This window comes from Gouania willdenowi (genome assembly GCF_900634775.1).
Source record: "Gouania willdenowi chromosome 24 unlocalized genomic scaffold, fGouWil2.1 scaffold_320_arrow_ctg1, whole genome shotgun sequence".
NCBI lineage: Eukaryota > Metazoa > Chordata > Actinopteri > Blenniiformes > Gobiesocidae > Gouania > Gouania willdenowi.
This window is the reverse complement of record NW_021144848.1, coordinates 3,458,173-3,486,108: the sequence shown is the minus strand read 5'-3', so window position 1 is coordinate 3,486,108 and position 27,936 is coordinate 3,458,173. Positions and strand designations below refer to the sequence as shown.

General features: G+C 38.0%; 1 protein-coding gene across 1 annotated transcript; it reads left to right on the top strand.

The window, feature by feature from the left end:
• Positions 1–205: 205 nt before the first annotated feature.
• On the top strand, positions 206–27,936 carry senp6a (SUMO specific peptidase 6a). The gene is made up of 22 exons (XM_028440659.1): positions 206–299; positions 2,642–2,729; positions 4,945–5,011; positions 5,086–5,180; positions 5,260–5,406; positions 7,377–7,444; positions 7,725–7,816; positions 9,647–9,944; positions 10,621–10,859; positions 10,925–11,068; positions 12,619–12,859; positions 13,944–14,137; positions 15,203–15,378; positions 15,487–15,603; positions 15,690–15,812; positions 18,142–18,234; positions 18,604–18,827; positions 18,972–19,045; positions 19,524–19,612; positions 19,703–19,771; positions 22,173–22,323; positions 27,437–27,936. Exons 1-22 carry the CDS (start codon positions 269–271, stop codon positions 27,662–27,664), a joined length of 3,048 nt encoding a protein of 1,015 aa, XP_028296460.1. The 5' UTR covers positions 206–268; the 3' UTR covers positions 27,665–27,936.

Sequence of the window (27,936 nt, the reverse complement as noted above, 5' to 3'; positions counted from 1 at the left end):
AAAACAAAGAGTCCGATTTCTGTTTTGTACCTTCAAAGTAAATCTCAAAGCAAGGGTTGATGCGGTAGTAGTCAATCAAGAAAGCGATTAGATGTTGAATTTATCTCAGTATTAGTTGTATTTGTTGATCTGTTTATTCATTACATCTCTGAGTGCGTTCACTAAAATAAAACGCGCTCCTCACATCGCATAGACTTTAATTTTGAAGCCTGATGGCTGCTTATTTCCGGTCTCCGACGATGCTGAAGATGACGATTATGGACTAAACATGGCCAACAACAGAAGCCTTTTCTTTGATGGTAAGCACCGACACCTCTCCGCTCGGTACCGGACGGTCTGCTGGTGTAGAAGCCGACCTAAAGCGCCTGGTTTTGGGCTTTGAGGCGAATCGGAGCCGCGGCCGGTGCAGGAGGATCACAAGCTGCGATGCTAACCGCAGCTAGCGGGGCTCAGGCTGGTCTAAACCGGGCTCAGGGCCCACGGTTCGGGCTGGTGGACTGGTTGTTGGGTCGTGTCCAGCTTGGCCCAGCCCGGGGGAGCTTTAGGCCCAACCCGAGCTTTTAATTTGTTAAGCAGCGCCTTCAGAAAAGGCGTTAATCAGGCCTCGAAGTGAAGGCTGAAGAGACAGGTGTTCAGGACCTATTGGTGACCATTAAAACAGATGACTGTTTGCTAGTAATGGACAGAACAAAGTTCAATATGTTTTGAAAAATAAATGAGTCACAGGCCTATTATAAAACACAAACAAACGGTGTTTTGGTTTTAATTTTTTTTTAAAATTGTAAACACAAACTTTTCGGTATTACACAACATGACGTTTTATTTTAGGAAATAATTTTGTCAATAACGTCACAGCAAAAGGCAGTCACGCAGAACGTCTCTGCACCGAATAGCACTTATCACCTTTCTGAGAATTCAGTGAAATGACTCGGTTCCACAGAGTAAAACAAATTAAATTGTGCGGCGTAAAATCATAATCTACGTTGAATTGTCTTTGAAATGATATATCACACGACTATGTTCTGATAAATTTAGAAATTACCGGAAAAGGGGGTGGCCCCGCCTTAACATCCGCTCATTGAATATACATGTCAAATTCCAGCCTCATTCAACGAGCGTTAACTGCGGAGTAATCATTTGAAAAATGGGGCCTCCTGGCACCCCGCATACGGAGTAATGGGCCCCATTCATGAACTGGTATGTGTCAATGATTCGGTACCACCAACCGTCGTAATATTTAACTCACAAATTAATGAGAAAACGACTTTCATGGAAATTTCCTTATCGAGCCCCTAATCAAATTGTGCGAAGCATAATCGTAAGTAACTTTCAATCACCTTTGAAACGATATGTCTCACGACTATGTTCCCATAAATTTGGAAATGAGGGGAAATGGGATCTAATGGGATCTTACGAGAACTAACGAAGGAGTAGTCATTTGAAGAATGGGGCTCCCGGGGGAACCCCCTGTTGCTCCTGTGACATGTACAGGGTAGTGAGCCCCATTTATATATCGGTATGTGCCAATGATTAGGTACCACCAACCGTTGTAATATTTGACTCGCAAATAAATGAGAAATTGACTTTCAGGGATTTTTTTTCTTTTCGAGCCCCAAATCGAAAATGGGGCTCAGAGCGTTGATGCGTATAGATTATGGCTACCAAATTTCAGCTTGATCCGCTCACGAATAACAGAGTAGTAGTGATTTTAACTAGTGTACACGACAAGAAGAAGAACAAAGTGACGGCGTTCCGGTAACCCGGAATAAAAATGTCAGACTAAAAAGTGTTTGTCAAAGTTTTTTGTTATCAGCACAAATAAATAATCTAATGAATTAATGAAATAATGCATTTGTAATTAATAATGAAACAGTACAAAAGTTTGATTTAGTGATGATTAGAAATATACAACAATTTTGGTATCCAATAGGAATGTTTACCTGATAACATAGCCCCGCCCCTTTAATCTTTGACCTGGCTCAGCCAGCGCTGCTACATGCTAAGCTAACCTAAACATGTACGACTGCTCGCTGGTTTCTCCTCACACTGACACACAGAAATGATCCATCTCTTTGATCTTCTAAAGCAGGGCTTCTCAACCTTGGGATCAGGACCCCATTTGGGGTCATGAGACACTGGGAGGGGGTGCCAGATGCCTTCCAGATGCTATATTTTTGCTCCTTTTGATGTATTTTTGCTACATTGCTCCTATTTCTGACACTTTTCGTTCTACATCACATTTCAATGTCTTTTCTTCACATGTTCAGCACTTTTAAACCTTTTACACATCATGTCACATATGTTGACCCATTATTGTCACTTTAAACCTCTTTTCATCATATTTCATGAACATTTTTTTTACCAATTTAACCACATTCATGTCATGCCCATTATTTGCCCAATTAATTGTTCCAATATTGATACTTCGAACCATTTTTAAACCTTATTCTCTGATTTACAACTTTTGACCTGTGTGTGTGTGTGTGTGTGTGTGTGTGTGTGTGTGTGTGTGTGTGTGTGTCTGTGTCTGTGTCTGTGTCTGTGTCTGTGTCTGTGTCTGTGTCTGTGTCTGTGTCTGTGTGTGTGTGTGTGTGTGTGTGTGTGTGTGTGTGTGTGTGTGTGTGTGTGTGTGTGTGCGTAGCCCTGAACAGATCAGAGAACAGGAGAGATGGAGGATACAAACACAAGCACAGCTTTGCTCTGTCTGACGACTCAGAGGATCACAGACAGTAAGAGACACTTTACACATGTGCACTATCACATTACACATAATAACCTTTTGGGTTATTATTATTATTGTCATTCCTGTCACAGAGCGGTGGGGCTGTTTTATTATTATTATTATTATTATAATAATAATAATAATAATATTGTTATTCCTGTCACAGAGCGGTGGTGCTGTTACTGTATATCATTAATATTATTATTAATAATATTATTGTTGTTCCTGTCACAGAGCGGTGGTGCTGTTATATTATTATTATTATAATAATAATATTATTATTGTTCCTGTCACAGAGCGGTGGTGCTGTTATATTATTATTATAATAATAATTATAATAATAATAATATTATTATTGTTCCTGTCACAGAGTGGTGGTGCCTTTTTATTATAATAATAATTATAATAATAATAACAATAATATTGTTATTGTTCCTGTCACAGAGCGGTAATGCTGCTATATTATTATTATTATTATAATAATAACAATAATAATATTATTGTTTTTGTCACAGAGCGGTGGTGCTGTTATATTATTATTATTATTATAATAATAATATTATTGTTATTCCTGTCACAGAGCAGTGGTGCTGTTATATTATTATTATAATAATAAATATTATTATAATTATTATTATTATAATAATTATATAACAGCACCACTGCTCTGTGACAGGAATAACAATATTATTATTATTATTATTATAATTATTATGTTATTGTTCCTGTCACAGAGCGGTGGTGCTGCTATATTATTATTATTATAATAATAACAGTAATAATATTATTGTTTTTGTCACAAAGCGGTGTTTCTGTTATATTATTATTATTATAATAATAATAATAATATTGTTATTCCTGTCACAGAGCAGTGGTGCTGCTATATTATTATTATTATAATAATAACAGTAATAATATTATTGTTTTTGTCACAGAGCGGTGGTGCTGTTATATTATTATTATTATAATAATAATAATATAATTGTTATTCCTGTCACAGAGCGGTGGTGCTGTTATATTATTATTATAATAATTATTATTATAATAATATTATTATTATTGTTCCTGTCACAGAGCGGTGGCGCTGTTATATTATTATTATAATAATAATAATATAATTGTTATTCCTGTCACAGAGCGGTGGTGCTGTTATATTATTATTATTATTATAATAATAATATAATTGTTATTCCTGTCACAGAGCCGTGGTGCTGTTATATTATTATTATTATAATAATAATAATTATAATAATAATAATATAATTGTTATTCCTGTCACAGAGCGGTGGTGCTGTTATATTATTATTATAATAATAAATATTATTATAATTATTATTATTATAATAATTATATAACAGCACCACTGCTCTGTGACAGGAATAACAATATTATTATTATAATTATTATGTTATTGTTCCTGTCACAGAGCGGTGGTGCTGCTATATTATTATTATTATAATAATAACAGTAATAATATAATTGTTATTCCTGTCACAGAGCGGTGGTTCTGTTATATTATTATTATTATAATAATAACAGTAATAATATTATTGTTTTTGTCACAGAGCGGTGGTTCTGTTATATTATTATTATAATAATAATAATAATAATAATAATAATATTGTTATTCCTGTCACAGAGCAGTGGTGCTGCTATATTATTATTATTATAATAATAACAGTAATAATATTATTGTTTTTGTCACAGAGCGGTGGTGCTGTTATATTATTATTATAATAATTATTATTATAATATTATTATTATTGTTCCTGTCACAGAGCGGTGGTGCTGCTATATTATTATTATTATAATAATAACAGTAATAATATTATTGTTTTTGTCACAGAGCGGTGGTGCTGTTATATTATTATTATAATAATTATTATTATAATATTATTGTTATTGTTCCTGTCACAGAGCGGTGGTGCTGCTATATTATTATTATTATAATAATAACAGTAATAATATTATTGTTTTTGTCACAGAGCGGTGGTGCTGTTATATTATTATTATAATAATTATTATTATAATAATATTATTATTATTGTTCCTGTCACAGAGCGGTGGTGCTGTTATATTATTATTATTATTATAATAATAATAATTATAATAATAATAATATAATTGTTATTCCTGTCACAGAGCCTTGGTGCTGTTATATTATTATTATTATAATAATAATAATTATAATAATAATAATAATATTGTTATTCCTGTCACAGAGCGGTGGTGCTGAGCTCACAGCAGAAGATGGAGGGACAAACACTGAGTTCCTCTGAGGAGAACAAGGTAGATTAGTAGAAATGATCTCAGTGATCAATGATCCTCACTCTGACTCTGGGATGTGGGTGTGGTCTCTGCAGGCTCCGCCCCTGAGAACCTTCCCATCCTCTGACCCTCTGAGGGCCAATGAGAACCGGCCCCACACACACATGAGAGTCCAGAACAAGCAGCTCAGGTAGGTCATCCTTTTCAAAATAAAAGCACCTGTCGATGCAGCGTTGATAGTTTCAGTTTCCCCGTTGTTCCTCCCCCAGCGACCCCCCCCTCAGTGTCTCCTCTACATCGCTGCTGCCAACCAGAACCAACGTCTTCATCCTCAGCCCGACGCCGTCCCAGGGAATCATCCTCCAGGGACGACACTTCCAGCACGCTCAGATCGCTGCTAGGAAGCCTGTGCAGAGGTTATTGATTAGTCCTGGAGCAACAATCACTTAGTTACTGACTAACCTAGTTACTTACCTACTTCACTAGTTACTTAGATAATTGCACCCGCAAATATACTCCTTATGCTCCCACATGAATGTATAGTTCCGACGGGCACTGTTCTAGTTTAGTTAAATTCATAGTTACGTGGTTACTTGCCTAACTAGTTTACTCACTTAAGCCTATTTAATTACTTTCTTACTACTTAATTACTCAGTTATTGGGGGCAGTAACTTACATACCTACTTAGTAACTTTATTATATAGTAATTATTAACTTAGTTACTTTGTTAGTTACTGACCTACCTATTTACTCAGTTACCCGTCTATTTAGTCACTTTCTTAGTTACTTTTTAAATAACTTACTAGCTTAATTACTTACCTAATTAGTTACTGTCTTAGTTGCTAACACACTTATTTAGTAACTTAATTATTAACCAAGGTAGTTACTTACCCACTTCTTTACTTGCCTAGTTACTAACTTTCTTAGTTACTAACTTTCCTATCTACTTAGTTATTAACTTTCCTATCTACTTAGTTACTAACTTTCCTATCTACTTAGTTGCTAACTTTCCTATCTACTTAGTTATTAACTTTCCTATCTACTTAGTTACTAACTTTCCTATCTACTTAGTTACTAACTTTCCTATCTACTTAGTTGCTAACTTTCCTATCTACTTAGTTACTAACTTTCCTATCTACTTAGTTACTAGCTTTCCTATCTACTTTGTTACTAACTTTCCTATCTACTTAGTTACTAGCTTTCCTAATTACTTAGTTACTAACTTTCCTATCTACTTAGTTACTAACTTTCCTATCTACTTAGTTACTAACTTTCCTATCTACTTAGTTACTAACTTTCCTATCTACTTAGTTACTAACTTTCCTATCTACTTAGTTACTAACTTTCCTATCTACTTAGTTACTAACTTTCCTATCTACTTAGTTACTAACTTTCCTATCTACTTAGTTACTAACTTTCCTAATTACTTAGTTACTAACTTTCCTATCTACTTAGTTACTAGCTTTCCTATCTACTTAGTTACTAACTTTCCTATCTACTTAGTTACTAACTTTCCTATCTACTTAGTTACTAACTTTCCTATCTACTTAGTTACTAACTTTCCTATCTACTTAGTTACTAACTTTCCTAATTACTTAGTTACTAACTTTCCTATCTACTTAGTTACTAACTTTCCTAATTACTTAGTTACTAACTTTCCTATCTACTTAGTTACTAACTTTCCTATCTACTTAGTTTACTAACTTTCCTATCTACTTAGTTACTAACTTTCCTATCTACTTTAGTTACAACTACTACTTAGTTTACTAACTTCCTATCTACTTAGTTACTAACTTTCCTATCTACTTAGTTACTAGCTTTCCTATCTACTTAGTTACTAACTTTCCTATCTACTTAGTTACTAACTTTCCTATCTACTTAGTTACTAACTTTCCTATCTACTTAGTTACTAACTTTCCTATCTACTTAGTTACTAACTTTCCTAATTACTTAGTTACTAACTTTCCTATCTACTTAGTTACTAACTTTCCTATCTACTTAGTTACTAACTTTCCTATCTACTTAGTTACTAACTTTCCTATCTACTTAGTTACTAACTTTCCTATCTACTTAGTTACTAACTTTCCTATCTACTTAGTTACTAACTTTCCTATCTACTTAATTACTAACTTTCCTATCTACTTAGTTACTAACTTTCCTATCTACTTAGTTACTAACTTTCCTATCTACTTAGTTACTAACTTTCCTATCTACTTAGTTACTAACTTTCTTATCTACTTAGTTACTTACCCAGTGAGTTACTTACCTAGTTACTTAGTTACTACAGTACCTAGTTACCCAGTAAAGGCAGGCTTTGATTGGTTGTCATTAACTCATCTAATGGACTCTTTCACAATAAAAGCCCATGATTTCTGTGCCCCTGCAGAAATGACTTCTCTCCTCAGAAAGTGGTGGAGTTGGACAGCATCGTCCTCACCTGTCCAGAAATCCCAGGTACACTTTAAGTTTATCTCTGAATGTTCACAACCTGTTCACCTTTTAGTGCCACTGCTTTTATTTTGTAGGGATTTATTTTAAAGTTTTATAGTGGTGTAAATATACCAGGCCCATGTACAGAAATACAATTCATTTAGAGACACAAACAAGTAGGCAGATTCACATTTGACATCAGTTTGGGATTTATTTTGAAAAAACATTTCATTTCAAGAGAGCGTAGCTGAGTCATGTTTTCTAATCTGCTGACTAATCACTTCCTGTCCTTTCTGCGCTGCAGAGGAGTCTTTAAACATTAAACGACGCACACAGCAGAAGAAGAGACCTGTGGGGGAATGCGGTGTGTTTCCCTCTCCGGCCAAAGCAATCGAGGTGAGGTCATCCTGAGCTTCAGTTTACTGAGGTAGTTACTGTCGAAGTTACTTTACTACTTTGTTTCTAACTTACCTACCTACTTAGTTAAATTCATAGTTACTTGGTTACTTTCTTAACTAGTTTACTCACTTGAGCCTATTTACCGCAATTTCCGGACTATAAGCCGCTACTTTTTTCTCATGCCTTGAACCCTACGGCTTAAACGATGACGCGGCTAAATTGTGGATTTTTCCCAGTTTTAGAAGTTTCATGCCGCTACAAACACATTAGACCAGGTGAATTCATGTATCATTCTTTTATTCGTTTTTTATTATGCAACAAAAACATGAAAAATGAATAAAAAACACTAATTATTTGACATTTGTTTCCAAAACCAAAATGAAAAAACAGAAAATGCCTTGTTTTTCAAATTCAAGCTCTTTTGCTTTGGTACAGAAAACGAAAAACGGAAAACGAACAGCTTTATTTGTTTTCTCCATCACCGATTGGCCAAAGTACGTGACCAGGAAGTGAAGCGTTGCACATTCTGAGATATCTTTATCTCTGCAACACTTAGGAGTCTCTAAATCCTCCTAAATATCAGTGAGGAGGTTCTGTGTTCAACACCAGCTAAAGCTTAAAGGACACGTTTCTGATGCACAGTTGGAAGCAGCGATCTTGTCATGCCACACTACCGTTAGCATAGCCGTTAGCGTCAGATGAGAGTACACTTCCGGGTCACGTACTTTGGCCAATCGGTAATGGAGATAATTAATAAAGGTGTTCGTTTTCTGGTTTTTCATTTTGGTTTTGGAAACAAATATCAAATAATTAGTGTTTTTTTTTTTTTTCATTTTTCATGTTTTTGTTACATAATGATGAATGAATGATACACGGATTCAGGTGAAACAATGAAATTGTTAACATTAAATCGTTCTTGCTCACACTGAATCATTCTGACAACTCATTTTATCATGATGCACACTGGATCGTCATAGCAACGACACGGAGAAATGTTGTCAGAGAGAGAGAGAGCAAGTGCCTGCTGCAGCAGCAGAAGGATGAAGTAAAAGTCAACCAGTTTGTAATAGAACGATAAACAGCATAAAGTTGTTAAATCACCACGTTAGGTTTGTTCAGGATTGATCGGTGCTCTGGACTCTGAAGCTGATGGAGATGCTTCTGTAAGGAGGATGGACAGACGGAGCAGAGATCAGAACATCCTGTATATAATCTGATCTCTGCTCCGTCTACTGTAACAGTCAGACAGTTTATTATTGTAAAACAATGTGCTTAGCCTGGAACATACAGTAATAACTTTTTTACTACTTAAATATATTGTTACTTAGGTAATACATTACCTACCGACTTAATACCTTTCTTCCATAGTAATTATTAACTTAGTTACTTTGTTAGTTACTGACCTACCTATTTACTTGGTTACCTGTCTAGGTAGTTGCCTAGTTACTTTGTTACTTGCCTAGTTACTTAAATTTGTAGTAACTTGGTTCCTTGCTAACTAGTTCACTCACTTTAGCCTATTTAATTATAGAGTGCAGCTCCATCCAGAGCAGAAATAAATGACAATTTTGTGTATTTTTGTTGCTATTTTGTGTAATTTATTGTCATTTTGTGTATTTTTGGTCACATTTAGTGTATTTTTGTTATTTTTGTGTATTTTTTTTATTATTTTACTTGTCTTTTGTGTATTTTTTTGGTCATTTTGATGTTTATTATAGAGACATTATGACTGTTTACTTTGGGAGCTGCACTAAATTAGTCCTTGGGTTGCCAGGTTGAGCTGTGCCACATGGTTGCCAGGTTGTAAAGTGGGCGTGTCTCCTATAGGACGCGTCCTGGCCGAAGGTTTTCCAGTCAGTGTGTGTGAAGTGCAACAAGCCTAGTCAGCACTTCGGTCCCTGTGAACGCTGTGGCAGCTCCGATTCGCTGCTGTCGCCCACGCCCCGCCCACCCATCCGACCAATCGACGCGCAGCAGAGCTTCCACATGCCGGCCACGCCCAACAGGACGTCCCGAGGGGTGGCGTATTCCGTCCACGTCTCCGACCCACAGGAGTTGCTGCTGGCGCCGAAAACCTCCAAAGGAAAGAGGGCGGGGCCTCCGGAGCACAAAGACAATGCCCCCAGTGAGTTAGCCCCGCCCATCAAACACAAATCAATAACGTGAATAACACACTCAGCAGGTATTCTATAGCTACATCATTATAGATGTATTATTAATATACACCATATCAATAACTCAGTGCTGAGCGTTGCTGGGTGTTATTTATCAGAATCAGAAATGTTTTATATATAACCAGTATAAACCATTGTAAACTGATATAAGGGCAACAGACAGAAATGTATATTTCTTTACATTTGCAGAGAAGCCTTCAGGGTAAATATGGAGTAAACATGACTTCTCTTTTATTAGAATAACACTATTTGTCACTTTAGAAACCAGTTTAACGACCTCACTCCAGAACATCTGGAGCTTTTGATATTCCCTCATGCAGTGGAACAAAGAACCAATATCTTCTTTGCATTTGATACAATTGTTAGGAATATCAGGATTGAAGGTTGTGTAATTTAACTGGTGTAATTTATGTCCTGAGCAACCAGTTATACTGTAAGAGTTTGCCTCTAGTATTTATGGTTTGGGTTTGGGCCAGAAGGCGTGTCCTCTCCCATTCCTCGACTTGGAGGTCATTTTTCTATGCAGACAGATATGAAAGAGTTAGTAATAGATCATAGAACCTAGACAGTTGACCTCTGTCATGTAAATGTTTTAGTGTTTTTCAACTTCTGGTCCAACTCTGGCAGTCGTCCTATCCAGCGATGATGAGGACGACAGCAGCAGCACAGGAAGTGTGAACCGATTGGACAGCGTCTCTCCTCGTCCGGCTGACTCCGCCCACTCCTCTCCGGCGCCCTCCGGTGGGCGGGTGGAGGCGGCGGTGAAGAGTACGGCGGAGAAACAGGAACATGAGGCGCTGGACGACTTCTTTAAAGACGTCAACATGAAGATCTCCATTCCTCGACGGTCGCGCATGAAGGACCAGGTGAGGAGGGGGAGGGGGAGGGGAATGTCGCGGCGTGCTGACCAATCAGAACTTTGTGTTGACAGTACGGGAACCAGCCTCCGCCGGAGACCAACGCTCACCGGACCAAGAAACCAAAGATGTCGGCGGACAAATGTAACAGCATCATCCTGGAGTGTAGGAGCGTTCGCGTGGGAACGCTGAGGAGGATGGTGACCAAGCCCGTAGTCGTAAGAGACCCCCCATTACTCTACATTTAGTTAGGATTACATAGGGTCACAGGAAGGAAGCAGAAACATAGGGTCCTGGCTTTGCTTTCAAAATAAAACAACATAATATAATATAAAATTAAAAATAGATTGTCTAAATATAAATGTCCTGGATTTGTTTTTCAAAATAAAACAACATAAATGAATGTGAAATTACAACAAGGTGTCAGTATAAAAGTAAAAGACCTGGGTTTGTTTTTCAAAATAAAACAACAATGATTTTAATTTTTTGTTAAATATTTCTAAATTTGATTTAACTTCTTTCTCAGGTATTATTTAGTGAATATTTATTTTTATATTATTTTATCAGAATCAGAAAAAACTTTAATCATCCCAGTAGGGCAATTAGAAAGCATTATTTTGAATTTATTATTTAGAATTTTTTTATTTCTTTAGTTTAGTTAAGATTGTTTTTCTTTACACATTTTTTTTAAATTTATTTATTAATAACGTGTGTTCTTGTCATTCTGATTTACATTTATTTAACATAGATAATTAGTTAATATGGGTTCAATTCAAACTCTTGCCAATATAACAACGTGTAATATTTAATAATAAATAATGTTTATATTTAAAAATGGGCTAATTCAATTGTCAGGATTTGTTTTTCTCAAAGTAGGTTAGCTTTAATTATTTAAAGGCACATTGTGTAACTCGTGGCCACTAGGGGCGCTAGACCTGTAACTTTCATGTCAAGCGCCCCTAGTGGCCACAAGCGCTGCAGCACTGTCGCAAAAATCAACGAACAGTCAGTCAGTGGGTCCAGCCTCTCGTCTTTTGATTGTGTACGCAGACAGTAGTTGACCTGTAACTTAGGGACAAGGATTGGCTCTAAGGGCTGGGTCGGTCGGGCTGGGGTGCAAAGCGGGGCTGCGCCACCCTCCTCTCCCCGCCGCCTGAGGCCCGGCATTCGGCCCGCCTCACCGCGTCGGTAGTGCTTCCCCTCTACTCCCTGGCCTTACCGCCGTTGTCGGCCCCCTTTGCCAGGGGTCGGTGCGGACGGGGGACAGGCGACCCGGCGTGCGTAGGGAGGTGTCCGGCGCCAGGAGGAAGGCGGGCCGGCTGAGGGTGCCGGGTCTTGGCGGCGTCTTTTTAGCCTCCTCATAAGCCTCAACCATGACCAGGAGTCGAACAGGCAGAAAAATACTAGCAAAAGCCTTTTATGAGTATATCAGAGCCTGTGGTCACGTGACTGCCGTAAAGTGAAACGTTCTCCAGGCATTCTCCAGGTCACATGACTTGGCCAAAGACGGTCCGTCTCTCCAAACTTACATAGTCGGTATTTGAAGAGGGAAGCCCCGCCCAGAGCATTGATACTGTCAAGTACTGTATATTGACCTGAAGAATCATTTAAAATAACTCATAACTCTTTTGGTCAAAAAGTCCGCGTTGTGGCTTTAAATGTTTTTGTTTTATTAAATGTTTTTGATTCCACATATTTCATATTATTATTGTATTTTTTTCTTGCTTTTGTCCTGTAGAAATTAGCCTTTCTGTCTTTTTCTTTTCAGTTTTCTATCGATCACATCCAGCTGGAGACCCAGGGGGAGGCGCCCCCTGCAGGCTGTCAGATGAACATCATGGAAAAAGTGTGTCTGCGTGCGTCGGAGCTGATCAGCTGTGAGTGGTGCTGCGTGAGGAAGCTCCCCGTCATCTTCTTTCAGACCAGCATTGCAGAGTCACTGCGTCTGCGTATGCAGCTTAACATGTCGCAGGAACACGGAGGAGAGTGGTACGATTGCACCGGAGACCGTGAGTACCAAACCCTGTGAGACTGGTGGCTACATGCTAAGCTAACCCAAACATGTGAGACTGGTCGCTATGGGCTAAGCTAATCCAAAAATGTGGGACTGGTTGCTACATGCTAAGCTCCCCAAACATGTTGGACTGATTGTTACATGCTAAGCTAACTCAAACATGTGGGACTGGTCGCTACTTGCTAAGCTAACCTAAACATGTGGGATTGGTCGTTATAGGCTAAGCTAATTTAAACATGTTGGACTGGTAGCTACATACTAAGTTAACCAAACATGTACGACTGGTGGCTACATGCTAAGCTAAATCAAACATGTAAGGCTTGTTGCTACGTGCTACGCTAACCCAAATATGTAAGGCTTGTTGCTACGTGCTACGCTAACCCAAATATGTAGGACTTGTTGCTACGTGCTAAGCTAACCAAGCATGTAGGACTGGTCGCTATGTGCTAAGCTAATCAAACATGTGGGACTGGTGGATACGTGCTAAGCTAACCCGAACATGTAGGACTGGTTGCTATGGGCTAAGCTAATCCAAACATGTTGGACAGGTCGCTACATGCTAAGTTTACCAAAGCTATAGGGCCGGTAGCTACATGCTAAGCTAACCCAAAAATGTGGGACTGGTTGCTACATGCTAAGCTACCCAAACATGTTGGACTGATTGTTACATGCTAAGCTAACTCAAATATGTGGGACTGGTCGCTCCTTGCTAAGCTAACCTAAACATGTGGGATTGGTCGCTATAGGCTAAGCTATCCCAAACATGTAGAACTTGTCGCTATATGCTAAGCTTACCCAAACATGTAGGACTTCCTGTTATGTGTTATGCTAACTCAAACATGTAGGATTGGTTGACATGTGCTAAGTTTGCCAAATATATAGGACTGGTAGCTACATGCTAAGCTAACCAAAACATGTGGGACTGGTTGCTACATGCTAAGCTAACCACAACATGTGGGACTGGTGGCTACATGCTCAGCTAACCAAACATGTGGGACTGGTTGCTACATGCTAAGCACATGTGGGACTGGTCGCTACGTACTATGCTAACCCATAAAATCCGCTCGTCTCTTCATCAGAGTGGGACGAGAAGTACATCGTGCTGATCTTTGAGAATGGTTTGGTCATGAACGACCAGGCCATCCTGGAGGACATCCTGGAGGAGATCGGACGAACCAACAACCTCAACAACTTTCCCACCAAACTCACCTTTGAGGAGGCAAACGAGCGACTGGTCAACTACAACAAGGCCTCGTCTCAGAAGGAGGAGAATGTAACGCTACCTGCTAACGCCTTCACAATAAACACTACACTCTGTTTTAAACTAAAACAAGGAAGACAACAGTGCTTTTATTTTGAAGGGTCCTTTCCAGGGTTAGGGTCAATTTTAATTGCAATTGCTTCATTGATTATTAAATACAATTATGGTGTATTTATAATCTTAATTGGAAAAATTATTTGCCGTTGTAATTGAATTGTAATTGAGTTCAGATAATTTACTTTGTAATTGTAATTGCCATGAAAGTTCTATAAAATTGTGAATTGTAATTTAACGCAAAACTGTGAAACCATGTTACAGTGCTAGACATATGTAGATTCAGAACAATTATTAAAATATATTTCATATCAAGCTTTCCCACATTTTACCATTTTTTTTTAAAAAAATTGAAATTTAGGGATATACTGACAAAAAACGGCTCAAACACCCACACCCAAAATATTAAAACCTATATTTTCATTGATTAGGAAGCCTAACAAGGTAATCAATCAATCAATTGATAGAAAATAAATTTGATGATTGATATTAGTTTTTAATGTAATTTACAGCTTGATTTAGGACCAGTTAGCATTAGAGATGCTAACAGAAAGCTAATACAAAAGGAAGGTTAACTTTAATTAGGTTATTTATTTTAAGCTCAGTAATTGTGATTAATTGTAATTGAACTTTAATTATTGATAACGTAATTGTAAATGACTGTGAATTAACTGTTTACTGTAATCGTAAATGAATTGTATTTGTACATGGGTAATTGAAAACATAATTGTAACTGAAAAATGTAATTGACCCCAACCCAGAAACTGAGCCGTTAGCATTAGACATGCTAACAGAAAGCTAATACAAGAGGAAGGTTATGTTTAATATATATATTTATTAAAGGCTCAGTAATTGTGATTAATTATAATTGAACTTTAGTAATTGAGAACGTAATTGTAATTGACTGGGAAAAATAATATTGTTGTTTTCATTTTAATTTTTAATTGGAAAAAATGAGGCTCATTGTAATCTAATTAAGTTGTAATTGAAGACCCAAACTCTGGTCCATTTTTCTGTCTGCAGGGGAAGGCTGGACAAGCTCCACCCACTCTGCTCCCAGTGACTCCAGTGCAGGTGGGAGCGGGCTCCCCAGTGACACCCGTCCGCACCAGAATGTCGACCCGTCAGCAGAGCAGCTCGTACCTGGAAGACGACGACATGACGGACCTGCAGCCCACTTTCTCTGGACCCGTCCTCAAGTCAGACTCTTCATTAACCTTTCATTGATAGTCTACATTTTAATCAAGCTCTTGTGTCTAGTCATGTGTTGTCATGGCGATGCCGACGTGACTGTGTTTGTCCCTCAGGTTGATGGTTTATCCTCCTCCTCCAGCCAAAGGAGGGATCACTGTCACCAACGAAGACCTTCACTGCCTTAACGACGGAGAGTTCCTCAATGACGTCATCATAGACTTTTATTTAAAGTACGTACTTTTCATCTTGTTGTTCCCTCCCTCTGGGGGAGGAGCTTAACTCTGGTTCCCAGCCTGACGTTTGTGTCCTTGTGCAGGTATTTAGTTTTAGAGAAGTTAAAAAAAGAAGACGCTCAGAGGATCCACATCTTCAGCTCCTTCTTCTACAAGAGGCTCAACCAGAGGGAGCGCCGCAACATCCCGGAGACCACGAACCTACCGTGAGCACCGTTTGTCTGTCTGTCTCTTTTGTTTTGCATCATTTTCTTAAGAAAATCTATCTTTTTTTCTTTGACTTTATTAAAAATAAATGTCGAGCAAAACACAGGGAAACGTTACTTAAAATACAGATCATTTAAAAGGCAGAGTAAGGCTGGGTGATATATCGAGTTTTACATACATATCAATTTATTAATTCAAGAGATATAGCATAGGATTATATCGTAATGTCGATATAATTCATGTAACATTAAATGCCTTTTTCTCCTCTCATGGCACGTTCACACCAAACACGTCAAAAGCGTCGCAGGTTTACATTCACAATACATGGTAGAGGAGCTTCTAGGGAGCGTCGGAGGTCCCGCTGTGTGTCCCACGCCTCCTGTGCAGCGCTTTTTGAAGCTTTTTGCCCGGTGGACGCTTTTGGCATGCGTCCGGAGCTTCCAACGCGGCTGACGCTGGAGTTGGGATTGTTGAACTTTTGGGGCATATCGTGGTGCGTCGACCAATCAGGAGCGTTCCCCAACCTTGATGTATCCAGAATAATGAGAAGAAGAAAAAAAAACACTAACCGGAGGCAGGAACTCTTCTGCTTGAATAGAGACGTGAGCGCTGATGCGGGTCAGCAGGTCGTCAAACTGAGCACGGGAGAGACACAAGTAGCGCTGAAAGCGACACTCGTCCAATCACAGCTCTGGTGAATCCAGAAACGGTGCCGAGGAGTAAATAAAGCCAAGTCACTCTCTGGATAATGTGGAGATGATGAACGGGGGTCAGAGGGCACGTGCTCAGCAAAGAACTCCAAACTTTATTCTCCATCCACCCACACTTCTCTATAACCCTCTGACATCACAGCACACACTGAATCACACCATAATATATCTGACCAGAAACGTCACCTTCTCATCACAATGTTCCACCACTTCACAGTCACTGAGTGAATTATGAACGTAACTAATCACCACAATATCATCTATTGTATGAAACCACCGGTAACAGAGAAGCCCCTCCTCTCGACCGGCGTTTCGAGCATCTTCAACGCTGGTGACAAGCGTCTGTATTCAATGACCACAAGCGTCCAACTACACACGTGACGCACGATTTTGACGTCCGAAACGCTTTTGGTGTGAACGTACCATTACTGCCTATCTTAACTCCGCCCCCCTCTCCCGCTCTGTCCCTGAGTGAAACTCAACGCACACACGCGCTGACCAAACCCCCCCCCCTCCTCCACTCACTCACCTCAGCAGCCACAGCGACAACAGAGTCGAATGAAGAGTTAGTGTATAAAAAAAAAAAGAATAATAGTTAAATTTGATCTGATAAATTCACATACGTCAGTAATAATTAATAACTAGTTGATAGTTATTTGAAATAATAATTAACTATCAACCAGCATTTTGGTCAGCTGAAGTTGTTTCTAAAATGTGCATACGTGTACATAAAAAGTTCATATTGCCCAGCCCTAAGGCAGTGCAGAACTCCACACACAAAACAAGATGAATTACGAGGTGTACATACTCTGTAGTGTTATAAAGGGTTTATTTGTGGGTGTAAAATAAAATACTCTGTGTGATTTATCTGATTTAATTCTATGGAACATGAACATGATAAATGTGTTTGTTTTTTTACTATTTTTTATATTTTTGTCATTTGTTGTATTTTTCTGTAATGTATGTTTTTTGGAGCCTTTTTGTATATTTTTGTGCATTTCTGTTGTCGTTTTGTGTGCTTTTTGTATGTTTAGTTTTGTGTGCGTGTCGCTACTCCTCTGTGGGCTCACGCACGCACGTCAGTGACTCACATCAGGCCCAATCTGTGAGACTTGAGAGCTTTGCTAGTTTATCAATGTGATGGCAGCTGCTCAGACGCCCCTCCCCCCCTCTCCGGTCTAACCCGTGTTGATTCCACAGTGATTTAAAAAGAAAATGAAAATAAAAGTTTTTAAACGTAATCACCAAATAAGGAACAGTCAAAAACTATGTTTCCTCAAAAGAGAAGTCCACAGGAGCTCAAAACTTGTGAAGGAGGTTTAAAAACAATCTTCCTCTCTCTCACCTCGTGTGTCTGCTTGGCTGTTGTGCGCACCGATTGGGTCTAGCCGCACACGTGACTCTAGCTCGCCACTGTGATTGGCTCTGACACACACCGGAGTGGAGCTGTACAGTGAAATAGATATCGATGGTGCGCTAGCGCCCCCTCACACACTGAGGTCAAAAGCTGAATAGGTTTTACTTTGCAATAACCTGAGTAACATTTTTAAGAGATTCACGCCACTATTATAAATATCATCTATATGTATATATAATATATGTAATAAATGTTTTCCAGGATTCAGAAGAGGAAGCACAACAGGGTGAAGACGTGGACCCGACACGTGGATCTGTTCCAGAAAGACTTTATCTTCGTCCCCATCAATGAGTCGTAAGTGTTTGAATGAACTTTATTTATAAAGTTGTTTTAAAAACACAGATACAAAGAGATGATTATTTTAGAAACAACTAAGTTTGTACATTTGTGTTCATAACTAATGATGTTTCTGTCTAGAGTTAAGCTCCACCCATTCAGTTGTTGACAGGTTCAGTGTGAGACTCACTGTGTGACGTCGTAAAACTGCAAAAAGATACAAACACCACAAAAACCTCAGAAAAACACAAAGGTGCAAGAAATCACACCAAAGGGTGCGTTGAGTAGTGACTAGTTATCAGTGGCTCACTGCGGGTGATGCAGCCATGTTTGAAACCATGTGGTGATGGTGTTACCTGATGTCAGTGACTCCTCCCCCCCCCATAGGGCTCACTGGTACCTGGCCGTGGTCTGCTTCCCGGGCCTGGACGCTCCTCTACTGGTGGGTCCGCCCCTCCCTGAGGACGGCCTCCCTGACCACTGCCGTCCTCTGTCCCCCGACCACGATGAGCTGGAGAGCTCCTCTGACCAGGCGTCACCTGAACGCACTGAGGCTGGAGAAGAGAGGGCGGAGCCTAACGGGCTGCAGGACGCAGGCTCTCAGTCTACCAGTGAGTTTAATAGGTTTAATTAGGTACATTCAAGACTAATTACGTCTTCTTTTGGGTTTTTGAAAATCAAATTTACATCAAATTTTGATATGATTTATTTTACATTTTTTTAAACATATGTGTGTGCGTGTGTGTGTGTTTCAGGTGAGCTACAAAGAATCAGTTTGTGTTACAGTTCAGATAAAGGAGACGAGGATGACGAGCACAGCTACACACAGGTAACAGTGTGTGTGTTATTGTGTATAATGTGTATTATTGTGTTATTGTGTGTGTGTGTATAATGTGTATTATTGTGGGTGTGTGTATAATGTGTATGTGTGTGTATTATTGTGTTATTATGTGTATGTGTGTGTGTGGGTATAATGTGTATTATTCTGTATAGTGTGTGTGTGTGTGTGTGTGTGGGTATAATTTGTATTATTGTGTATAACGTGTATTATTGTGTGTGAGTATATTATTGTGTGTGAGTGTATTATTGTGTGTGTGTGTGTGTGTGTATAATGTGTATTATTGTGTATGTGTGTGTATTATTGTCCCCTGTCCCACTGGTGTGTGAATGTGAGAGTGATTGGGTGAATGAGCTGATATGTAAAACGCTTTGAGACTGCTTCAGTGTGGTGATAAAGCGCTATATAAATCAAGTTCATTTACCATTATTGTGTATGTGTGTGTATTATTGTGTGTGTGTGTGTGTAGGACGAGGTGAGTGATGGTGAGGATGGTAACGATGAGTCTCTGATGTCAGAATCTTTTCTGAGCTCCAATAAACCAACGCAGTGTAAACAGTGAGTCATTATCCTCTTTATGTTATTGATTGATCAGTTTCTGATCTGAAATCAATAACTAAACCCATGTTCTCCTGTGTTTCTCTCCAGGCCGTGTATTCTCATCATGGATTCTCTGAGAGGACCCACTCGCTCCACTGTGGTTAAAACTCTCAGAGAGTGAGTATCGCTTTCATTCAGGTTACCATGGTTACAATAACCCTGGATTTAGTCATTTATTATTAAAATCAGTATTAGTTATTTATTATAAATATAAAATCTATATAACATTATATAGATTCAATTATAGAATTTTTTTTATTGAAAATTATAAAATTATATTTATTTATATATATATATATATATATTTTAAATTATGAAATTATTTATACAATCTTATGTATATAGTCTATACAAGATTTAAAAATATATAAGATTTATATTTTATTCATTATATATATAAGATGATATTTTTTTAGTTTTGAAATTATATTTAATAATATACAATATTTGCATTTTATTTTTTATTTATATATATGATCCATATAAGATTATACTGTATATCTAAAATTATATTTAAATACATCATTATTTTTTTCAATTATAAAATCTTATGTAAAATCTAAATAAGATTTATTGCTTTATACAGTACATCGTATATAATAACTGGGCCGAAACCAACCCTAACAACTAGAGATGTAACGATTAATCGTAAGGCAGTTAAAAATCAATTCATAGGTACCACGGTTCACATCGATGCTCTGAAAATTGAATCGCAGTACTTTTTTTAAACAGCAGAGGGCGCTATATATTTATCCCTTCAGAAGCGGAAGTGACGGCGGAATCTGCTACTATTTTCTTTCTGGCCGCCATTTACTGTTAAACATGCTCATAAATGATTCTTTACCCCTTTAGCACCAAAAGAATATCTGTAATATTACATGAATATCTGTAAAAGTCACTTTTTCTATTAGCTCTGTCTGCTAGCATAGCATCTCTTCTTCACTGGTGGAATAAACTGCATGCCAACTGACTACTGGGTTACCAGCGCCCTCTGCTTGTCTAAACACATATTTGACGTAAATACAGGTAAAATGACTGTTTTTTTTTGTTTTTTTTAAAGTCCAATTGTGAAGGCCAAAATATACATTTTCAGTTGCACTTTTAAAAAGAAAAGAACTATTATGCAGTTTTTGAATTGTTTACTATAGAACCAGAATTTAACATTAATAGGTTTTCTTCTTCATTTGTATTATTCATTTTATTTATTTCATTCAAGATTTATTTTTAGTTAAATTGGCAATCATTTTGAATAGTTTATCAAGGGAATTCTTTGACAATGAAAATAAAAGGAAAATAGTATAGTATTTTCCCCAAAAAAATAAAGGAATATTTTTCAGTCATTTGTCAACATTCCCATGTTGGAAAATAAATCGTGTGAAAATCGCATCGTGAACCCAGTATCGTGAATCGAATCGTATCGGGAGTTGAGTGAATCGTTACATCCCTACTAACAATGCAAAGCTCATAATTTCACCCAGTGCATTTTATAATTTAGTGACAATTTTTTTTTTATTTTGTTGAAATAGACGTTCTTGATAAAGTCAAAAAGGCTTGATACAATAAACACATTTACGTGACTTTTTTATGCATTTAAAAAACTAAAACGGGTCCGTGCCGGCTAGGGATGTACGATTAATTATTAGGAAGTTAAAAATCGATTCATAGTTATCAACGGTTCATATCGATACTCTGAAAATTGAATCGCAGTTCTTTTTTTAAACATTATATCCTTCTCTTGTCCAGAAGTGTTGGCGGCGGTCGGAATCTGCTACTACTTCTTCCTGGCCGCCTTCTACTCTTAAACATGTTCATAAATGATTCATTACCCCTTAGCACCAAAAGAATATCTGCAATATTACATGAATATCTGTAAAAGTGCCATTTTTTCTATTAGCTCTGTCTGCTAGCATAGCATCTCTTCTTCACTGCTAGAATATCTGCATGCTAACCGACCACTTGGTTACCAGCGCCCTCTGCTGGTCCAAACAAATATCTGATGTAAATACAGTGAAATGACTGGTTTTTTTAAAGTCCAATTGTTAAGACAAAATACATTGTCAGTTGCACTTTTAAAAAGAAAAGGAACTATTATGTAGTTTTGTATTATTTACTATAGAACCAGAATTTTAATTAATAGGCTTCTTCTTCATTTGTATTATTCCTTTATTTATTTAATTCAGGATTTATTTTTAGTTAAATTGCATTGTTTTGAATAGTTTATCAAGGGATTATTTTGACAATAAAAATAAAAGGAAAATAGTAGAGTATTTTCAGTCATCATTTGTCTACAGTCCCATTTTGTAAAATAAATCGTGAATCGAATCGTATTGGGAGTTGAGTGAATCGTTACATCCCTAGTGCCGACTAACACAAGACGAAGGTTAAAGTGGTGACGATGTCTTACATTTTTTTGAAAGGTTTTTTAAAAAGTCTTAAAAAGGTATTGAAATTAACCTCAGGATTCCTGTGTGTGTGTGTGTGTGTGTGTGTGTGTGTGTGTGTCTGTCTGTCTGTCTAGGTACCTGGAGGTGGAGTGGGAGGTGCGTAAAGGCAGTAGGAGGAGCTTTGGTAAAGAGGTGATGCGTGGATCCAGTCCTCGTGTTCCTCAGCAGGATAACTTCAGCGACTGTGGCGTTTACGTTCTGCAGTACGTGGAGAGCTTCTTCCAGGTAATTTATGGACAATTTAATTGGAAAAAAACACACAAAACCACCAAAAAGACAGAAAAACACAAATCAGTAGTGGTGGGCGGAGTCTTGCGCTTTGATTGATGGAGTTGGCAGACACATGTGAAAGAGCTCTTTTACACAAACACCCACTGAACAACTCGCTATATGGGTAGTACACATAATAGATGAGTAGGAGGAAGAACACCAATGGCCTTAACAGAGGAGTAAAGATGTCAATGGCACATCGGCATTGACTAGCAACACCGAAGCAGATCAAGCTAACTCTAGCTATGCAGCTACAGCCGCTGACGGAAGGCCCCGCCCCTCAATGAGCTCTGACCCCGGCCATATCGTAACAGCGATTAAAAGAGGGCCTGTAGGGGGATCACAACAGTCAATGGTAAACGTGACAAACTAACTAACGACGTGCAGGATTTGATTGGATACATGAGGATGTGGATCCACCGGAGTACGTCTGACCTCCAGTGGAGGTAATGAGGGAGGAGCTGCGGAGAGCAGAGAAGCCCAACAGAGGTGCAGAGCGGAGCGGCTCCAGGAGCTGTTAGCATGGCAACAGGTACGGGTCATAGGGAGAGAGGGTCGACGGCTGCCCACAGAGTGAGGGTCAAACTGCAGGAGTTACAACGTAGTCACGCTGAGTAAAAGACTGAGTTTAACTAAATTAATTATACAGGCCATCAGTGACATGTTAGTGTCTGGGAGGAGCTGTTTCCTTTTTATTTAGTAAAAGTTAGACTAACAGGATGATAGAGCTCATTTAAGACTGGACCCTCTGTGAGGGGGTTTACCTTCGACCTTCCAATGAGGTCACAATGGAGGAGGAGCAATGGCTCCGTCTTTTGGAGGTCTGCTTTCTTTTATGTTGTTGTTCAAAATATTGTTATTGTTCAGTTCAGTGGTTTACTCTCACAATGGTGTCTTTAAAAAAACACAATAGGTTCACATCATTTCAAAAAAATCTTTCCTTAAATGTGAATTGTCGTAGCAACGCAGTGAAGAGGAGTAAGGTGTGAGAAAAAAAGAAAAAGTGTTTTTACAGGAGACGCATGTCGTCAGTAACAACAAACTGAGTAAATGTGGGTATTTTAACTCTTATTTCAGTTCCTGTAAGAACAGTCAGAAAAGAGGAGTGGCCACACTTATTTCTAGGGATGTAACGATTAATCGTAAGGCAGTTAAAAATTGATTCATAGGTATCACGGTTGATATCGATTTTCTGAAAATTGAATCGCAGTACTTTTTTTAGCCAACAGAGGGCGCTATCCACAAGTGTAGGCGGCGGGCGGAGTCTGCTAATACTTTCTTTCTGGCTGCCTTCTACTCTTAAATATGTTAATAAATGATTCATTACCCTTTTAGCACCGAAAGAATATCTGTAATATTACTTGAATATCTGTAAAAGTCACGTTTTTCTATTAGCTCTGTCTGCTAGCATAGCTTCTCTTCTTCACTGCAAGATATCTGCATGCCAACCGACCACTGGGTTACAAGCGCCCTCTGCTGGTCCAAACAAATATGACGTAAATCAGTGTAATCAGGTTTTTTTTAAAAAAAATTTTAAAGTCCAATTGTTAAGGCACAAAATACATTTTCAGTTGCACTTTTAAAAGAAAAAGAACTATTATGCAGTTTTACATTGTTTATTATAGAACCAGAATTTAAATTAATAGGCTTCATTTTCATTTGTATTACTCCTTTATTTATTTCATTCAAGATTTATTTTTAGTTAAATTGCATTGTTTTGAATTGTTTATCAAGGAATTCTTTTGACAATGAAAAATAAAAGGAAAATAGTACAGTATTTTCTAGTTTTTTTCCCCCAAAAAAAATTTGTCTACAGTCCCATTTTGTAAAATAAATCGTGAGAGAATCGTATCGTGAACCCAGTATCGTGAATCGAATCGTATCGGGAGTTGAGTGAATCGTTACATCCCTACTTATTTCTAACTAACTTTGACTTTATTAAGGGGAGGGGACATAAATAATTACAAAAGGAAAGATAGACAATACAGTGGTCTCATTTGTAAATGTTTATGCTCCACCAGAGAGTGGGAGGAGTTTCTTTAGACACAGTAACATCAGAGTCTGAGGGTATCTTAGTGTGTGTGGGTATCTGGAACACAGATCTAAACAAGTTGAAGAAAACAAACACATTAAATCAAGAGATCTGAGTGAGTTCATTAAAGAAACGAATTTGTTTGATGTTTGGTGAAACCTTCCTTTATATGAGACAAAAAGATTGTACTCATTACTCAGCTGTTCACCAGGTGCACTCATACACTGTCTATGTTGTTCATTTAGAAATAGAATAATAGAGTTCATCTCAGACCATAATGTCATTTAGATCAGGTTGAACAACAGACCCAAACAAACATTATGGAACCTTAACATTGATACTTTAATCAATGAATCTGTGCTAAAGGAGGTTAGGAGAGAACTTCATGACTGTATAAAGGACAATGATACTAAACTAGTAGAACCAACAATATTATGGGACATTATCAAAGTGTTAATGAGAGGCAAACTTCTATCCAGAACAGCGTATTTAAATTGTGAGAAGAGGGTGGATTATGAGAAATTTCAGGAAAAAATAAGAGATCTAAAGAAACGATACCATTGCTTTAACAACTTAAAAGATAAATTAGAAAAGAAACTGAGATTCAGGATCAAAAGCTACAAAGCTTTTAGCAAAACGCTTAAAATGTCATCAAAATCAACATACACTCTATTCTACAGATTTATCCAACATCCCCATTAAATTTATGAAACATTTACAGACTATTATGAATCATTATACTCAAACATTGAGGATGAAAGCATCTATTAACACTAGATCTTATATCTATATCTTTTACCAGCACCTATAACAACGATGGATTCGGATTCTGCAATAGGAATATTAAAAACCAATAAATGCCCAGAATGCTATAGAATGTTTAGAGAGGACATTGTTCTTGTTATGCTCGACTCCTTTAACTGGTCACTTAACAAACCTGTAACACCACCATCATGGAAAGAGGCTGTGGTATCTGTCATCCCAAAAGAAGGCAAAAATAAAGAACGCTGTGCATCCTATCATCATATTTCTATACTAAATATAGACTATAAATTAGAATTTCAAGACGACTAGAATCCATCTTATTAGACTTAATAAATGAAGACCAGACCAGATTCATAGAAAGACAACAAACACAGGGTAATATCAGATATTATTGATCAAACAATAAAACAACACCTGGGGGCGGTCCTCATAAGACCTTTGACATAGTGCGTTGGTCCTTTGTCTATAGAGTATTGGAGATGTTTGGCTTCAACAATACATTCATCTACTGTATTTATTCATTATATAAAGACCCCATAGCTCAGATAAAAACCAACGTCCATCCATTCGAGAAAGTTTCATCTCATCACAGACACACGTGATGTGACGCCATGGTTGCTGCCTCAGCCCCTCCCCTTTTTGCTTTGTTTATCGAGCCACTAGCTCAAGTTATGAGACAAAATGAAGAATTTAGAGCAATCGTTGTGGCCAATGAGGAACATGTTATAGGACTTCTGGCAAATGATATTACTTTTCTCCAGAATCCAGACACAGCTCTCAGACTACTGATGTCAATTTTAGACGACTACAGCAAAATGTCAGGTTTTAAAGTGAACGTTAACAAACACAAATCTTCCCTATTCATTATAAAGCCAGTAAAGAAATCAGACAACTTTATAAATGAAAGTGTGAAGCACAATCTATACGATATCTGGGAGTGGTTCTAACACAAGCCTTGAGTAAACTATATGAAGTGAATTATGACATCATAAACAATAATGTACAGAAAGATATGATGAAATGGTTAGCATTAATATTAGACTTTGTTTTAAGAATGGAAATGGTGAAATTGAAAGTCCTACCTGGATATGTTTAGCTCTTCTCATCATTACCAGTCAGGCTCCCAGAAACTCCATTTTCTACCGGAGATGAACAGATATGTCGTTGATATGGGGCGGTGCATGACTCCAAACTGAAGAGGAGCGGGTGGTTTAGCACTCATGTTATCTTGCTGCACAAATGAGATATTGTCTGTTGGTGCTCCTCAGAGTACCAAGCAAAATGGAAACAGATCGAGTTAGAATTATGACCATTTCAACCCCTGATTAGATTAGGAGGAAAAGAAACTAGAGGAATAAATGAAGTGTGCAGCTTTTTGGAGGACACGTTTAAAATGTGGTATGAAGTTGTTAAGAAGTATAATGTGGAAGTAGACAGTAAACTATTAATTTGTCCCTCTCAGAGTCCTAGATTCAAACCTGGATTCATGGATAAAACTTTGAGTAGGTGGAAAGAAAAGGGAATAACATCTGTTTGAAGAGTGACGGGTTTAAAACCTTTAAATAACTTCAAGAAGAATTTAAACTCGCTAATGGAGCTCTATTTAGAAACCTACAACTTTTTTTAAACTTGGAATCTCAGCAGACGCTAGTGAAGTGATGGGGATGGTGCATATAAAAATACCCCCTCAATGGTTGTTAAAACTGTACAGAATGGTTGTAATTCATTCTATGTAAAAGCCAAATGGGAATTTGAACTGTGTATAACTGTGTCAGAGAGTGATTGATGTTCTATGTGTAAAACACACGCTCCAGAAGGTGGAGAGAATTTGGGTGGAAGAATTTGATGCATTTTTTCGTTACGCCTCAGATTAAAAACAAACTTTCAAGTTCACCTGAAACCTGTTGGAAACAATGTGGAACTCTGAATGCTAACCACTCACATCATTTCTGGCTCTGCACAAACATACAACCTTTCTGGGACAATATTATTCAGATTCTTAACGAGATTTTTCACTGCAATATTCCCAAAGATCCTCGGATAGTTTAACTAGGCCTGATCCAAAAGAAGATGTTTATCTGCTTAAAATCCTGATTCTGGCTGGTAAAAGACAATCACCAGGAACTGGCTGAGACGTGACCCCCTTCTTTATGGAAAAAAGACGTATAGTCAGCACTAAGATAAATGGACTGACTTCAAAAAGGGTGCCTTAAACAAACTTTATATATTTCTATTTACTGTATATTTATGTGTGTGTCTGTGTCTCCTCAGAGTCCTATTCCCAGCTTCCACCTCCCTCTGAACCTATCAGACTGGTTTCCTACTCAGAGGATGAAAACCAAACGTGATGAGATCAGAGAGCTGATCCTCTCTCTGCAGGCACAACAAGAAGTGGGAAACACACAGCAGAAAGTGGAGAACATACAGCAGCAGGGGGACACGCCCACTGGATCCACTATAGAGGAGGATCCAGAGATCCAGGAGATGAGTGGATCCTGAAGAACTTCCTGAGATTCTCAGGATTTAATCTGAGCTACAACGTAACAACATAACAACGTAACGTGGCTGTTTCAGTCCCGAACACTCAGACTCAGAGTGTAAATACTTGCTGCCTTCGTAGTTTTCTGTTCCCTGATTGGTTCAATAAGTTAACTTATGTTTGTATGGACGCCCAGGATTGGACAGAGTGAGACAAGGTCGTCATGGTTTGCTGAGCTGCTTGTTGTCGTCTTTATTAGAGGACCAACGTTCAACATTAAAAGTCCACATGA

What these genes read in the sequence shown, in the direction of transcription:
- senp6a (XM_028440659.1), top strand. Translation starts at nt 269, where the DNA reads ATGGCCAACAACAGAAGCCTTTTCTTTGATG. An exon ending in CGTCTCAGAAGGAGGAGAAT is followed by an intron (nt 14,138 to 15,202) that starts GTAACGCTACCT and finishes TTCTGTCTGCAG; the next exon opens with GGGAAGGCTGGACAAGCTCC. An exon ending in ATCATAGACTTTTATTTAAA is followed by an intron (nt 15,604 to 15,689) that starts GTACGTACTTTT and finishes GTCCTTGTGCAG; the next exon opens with GTATTTAGTTTTAGAGAAGT.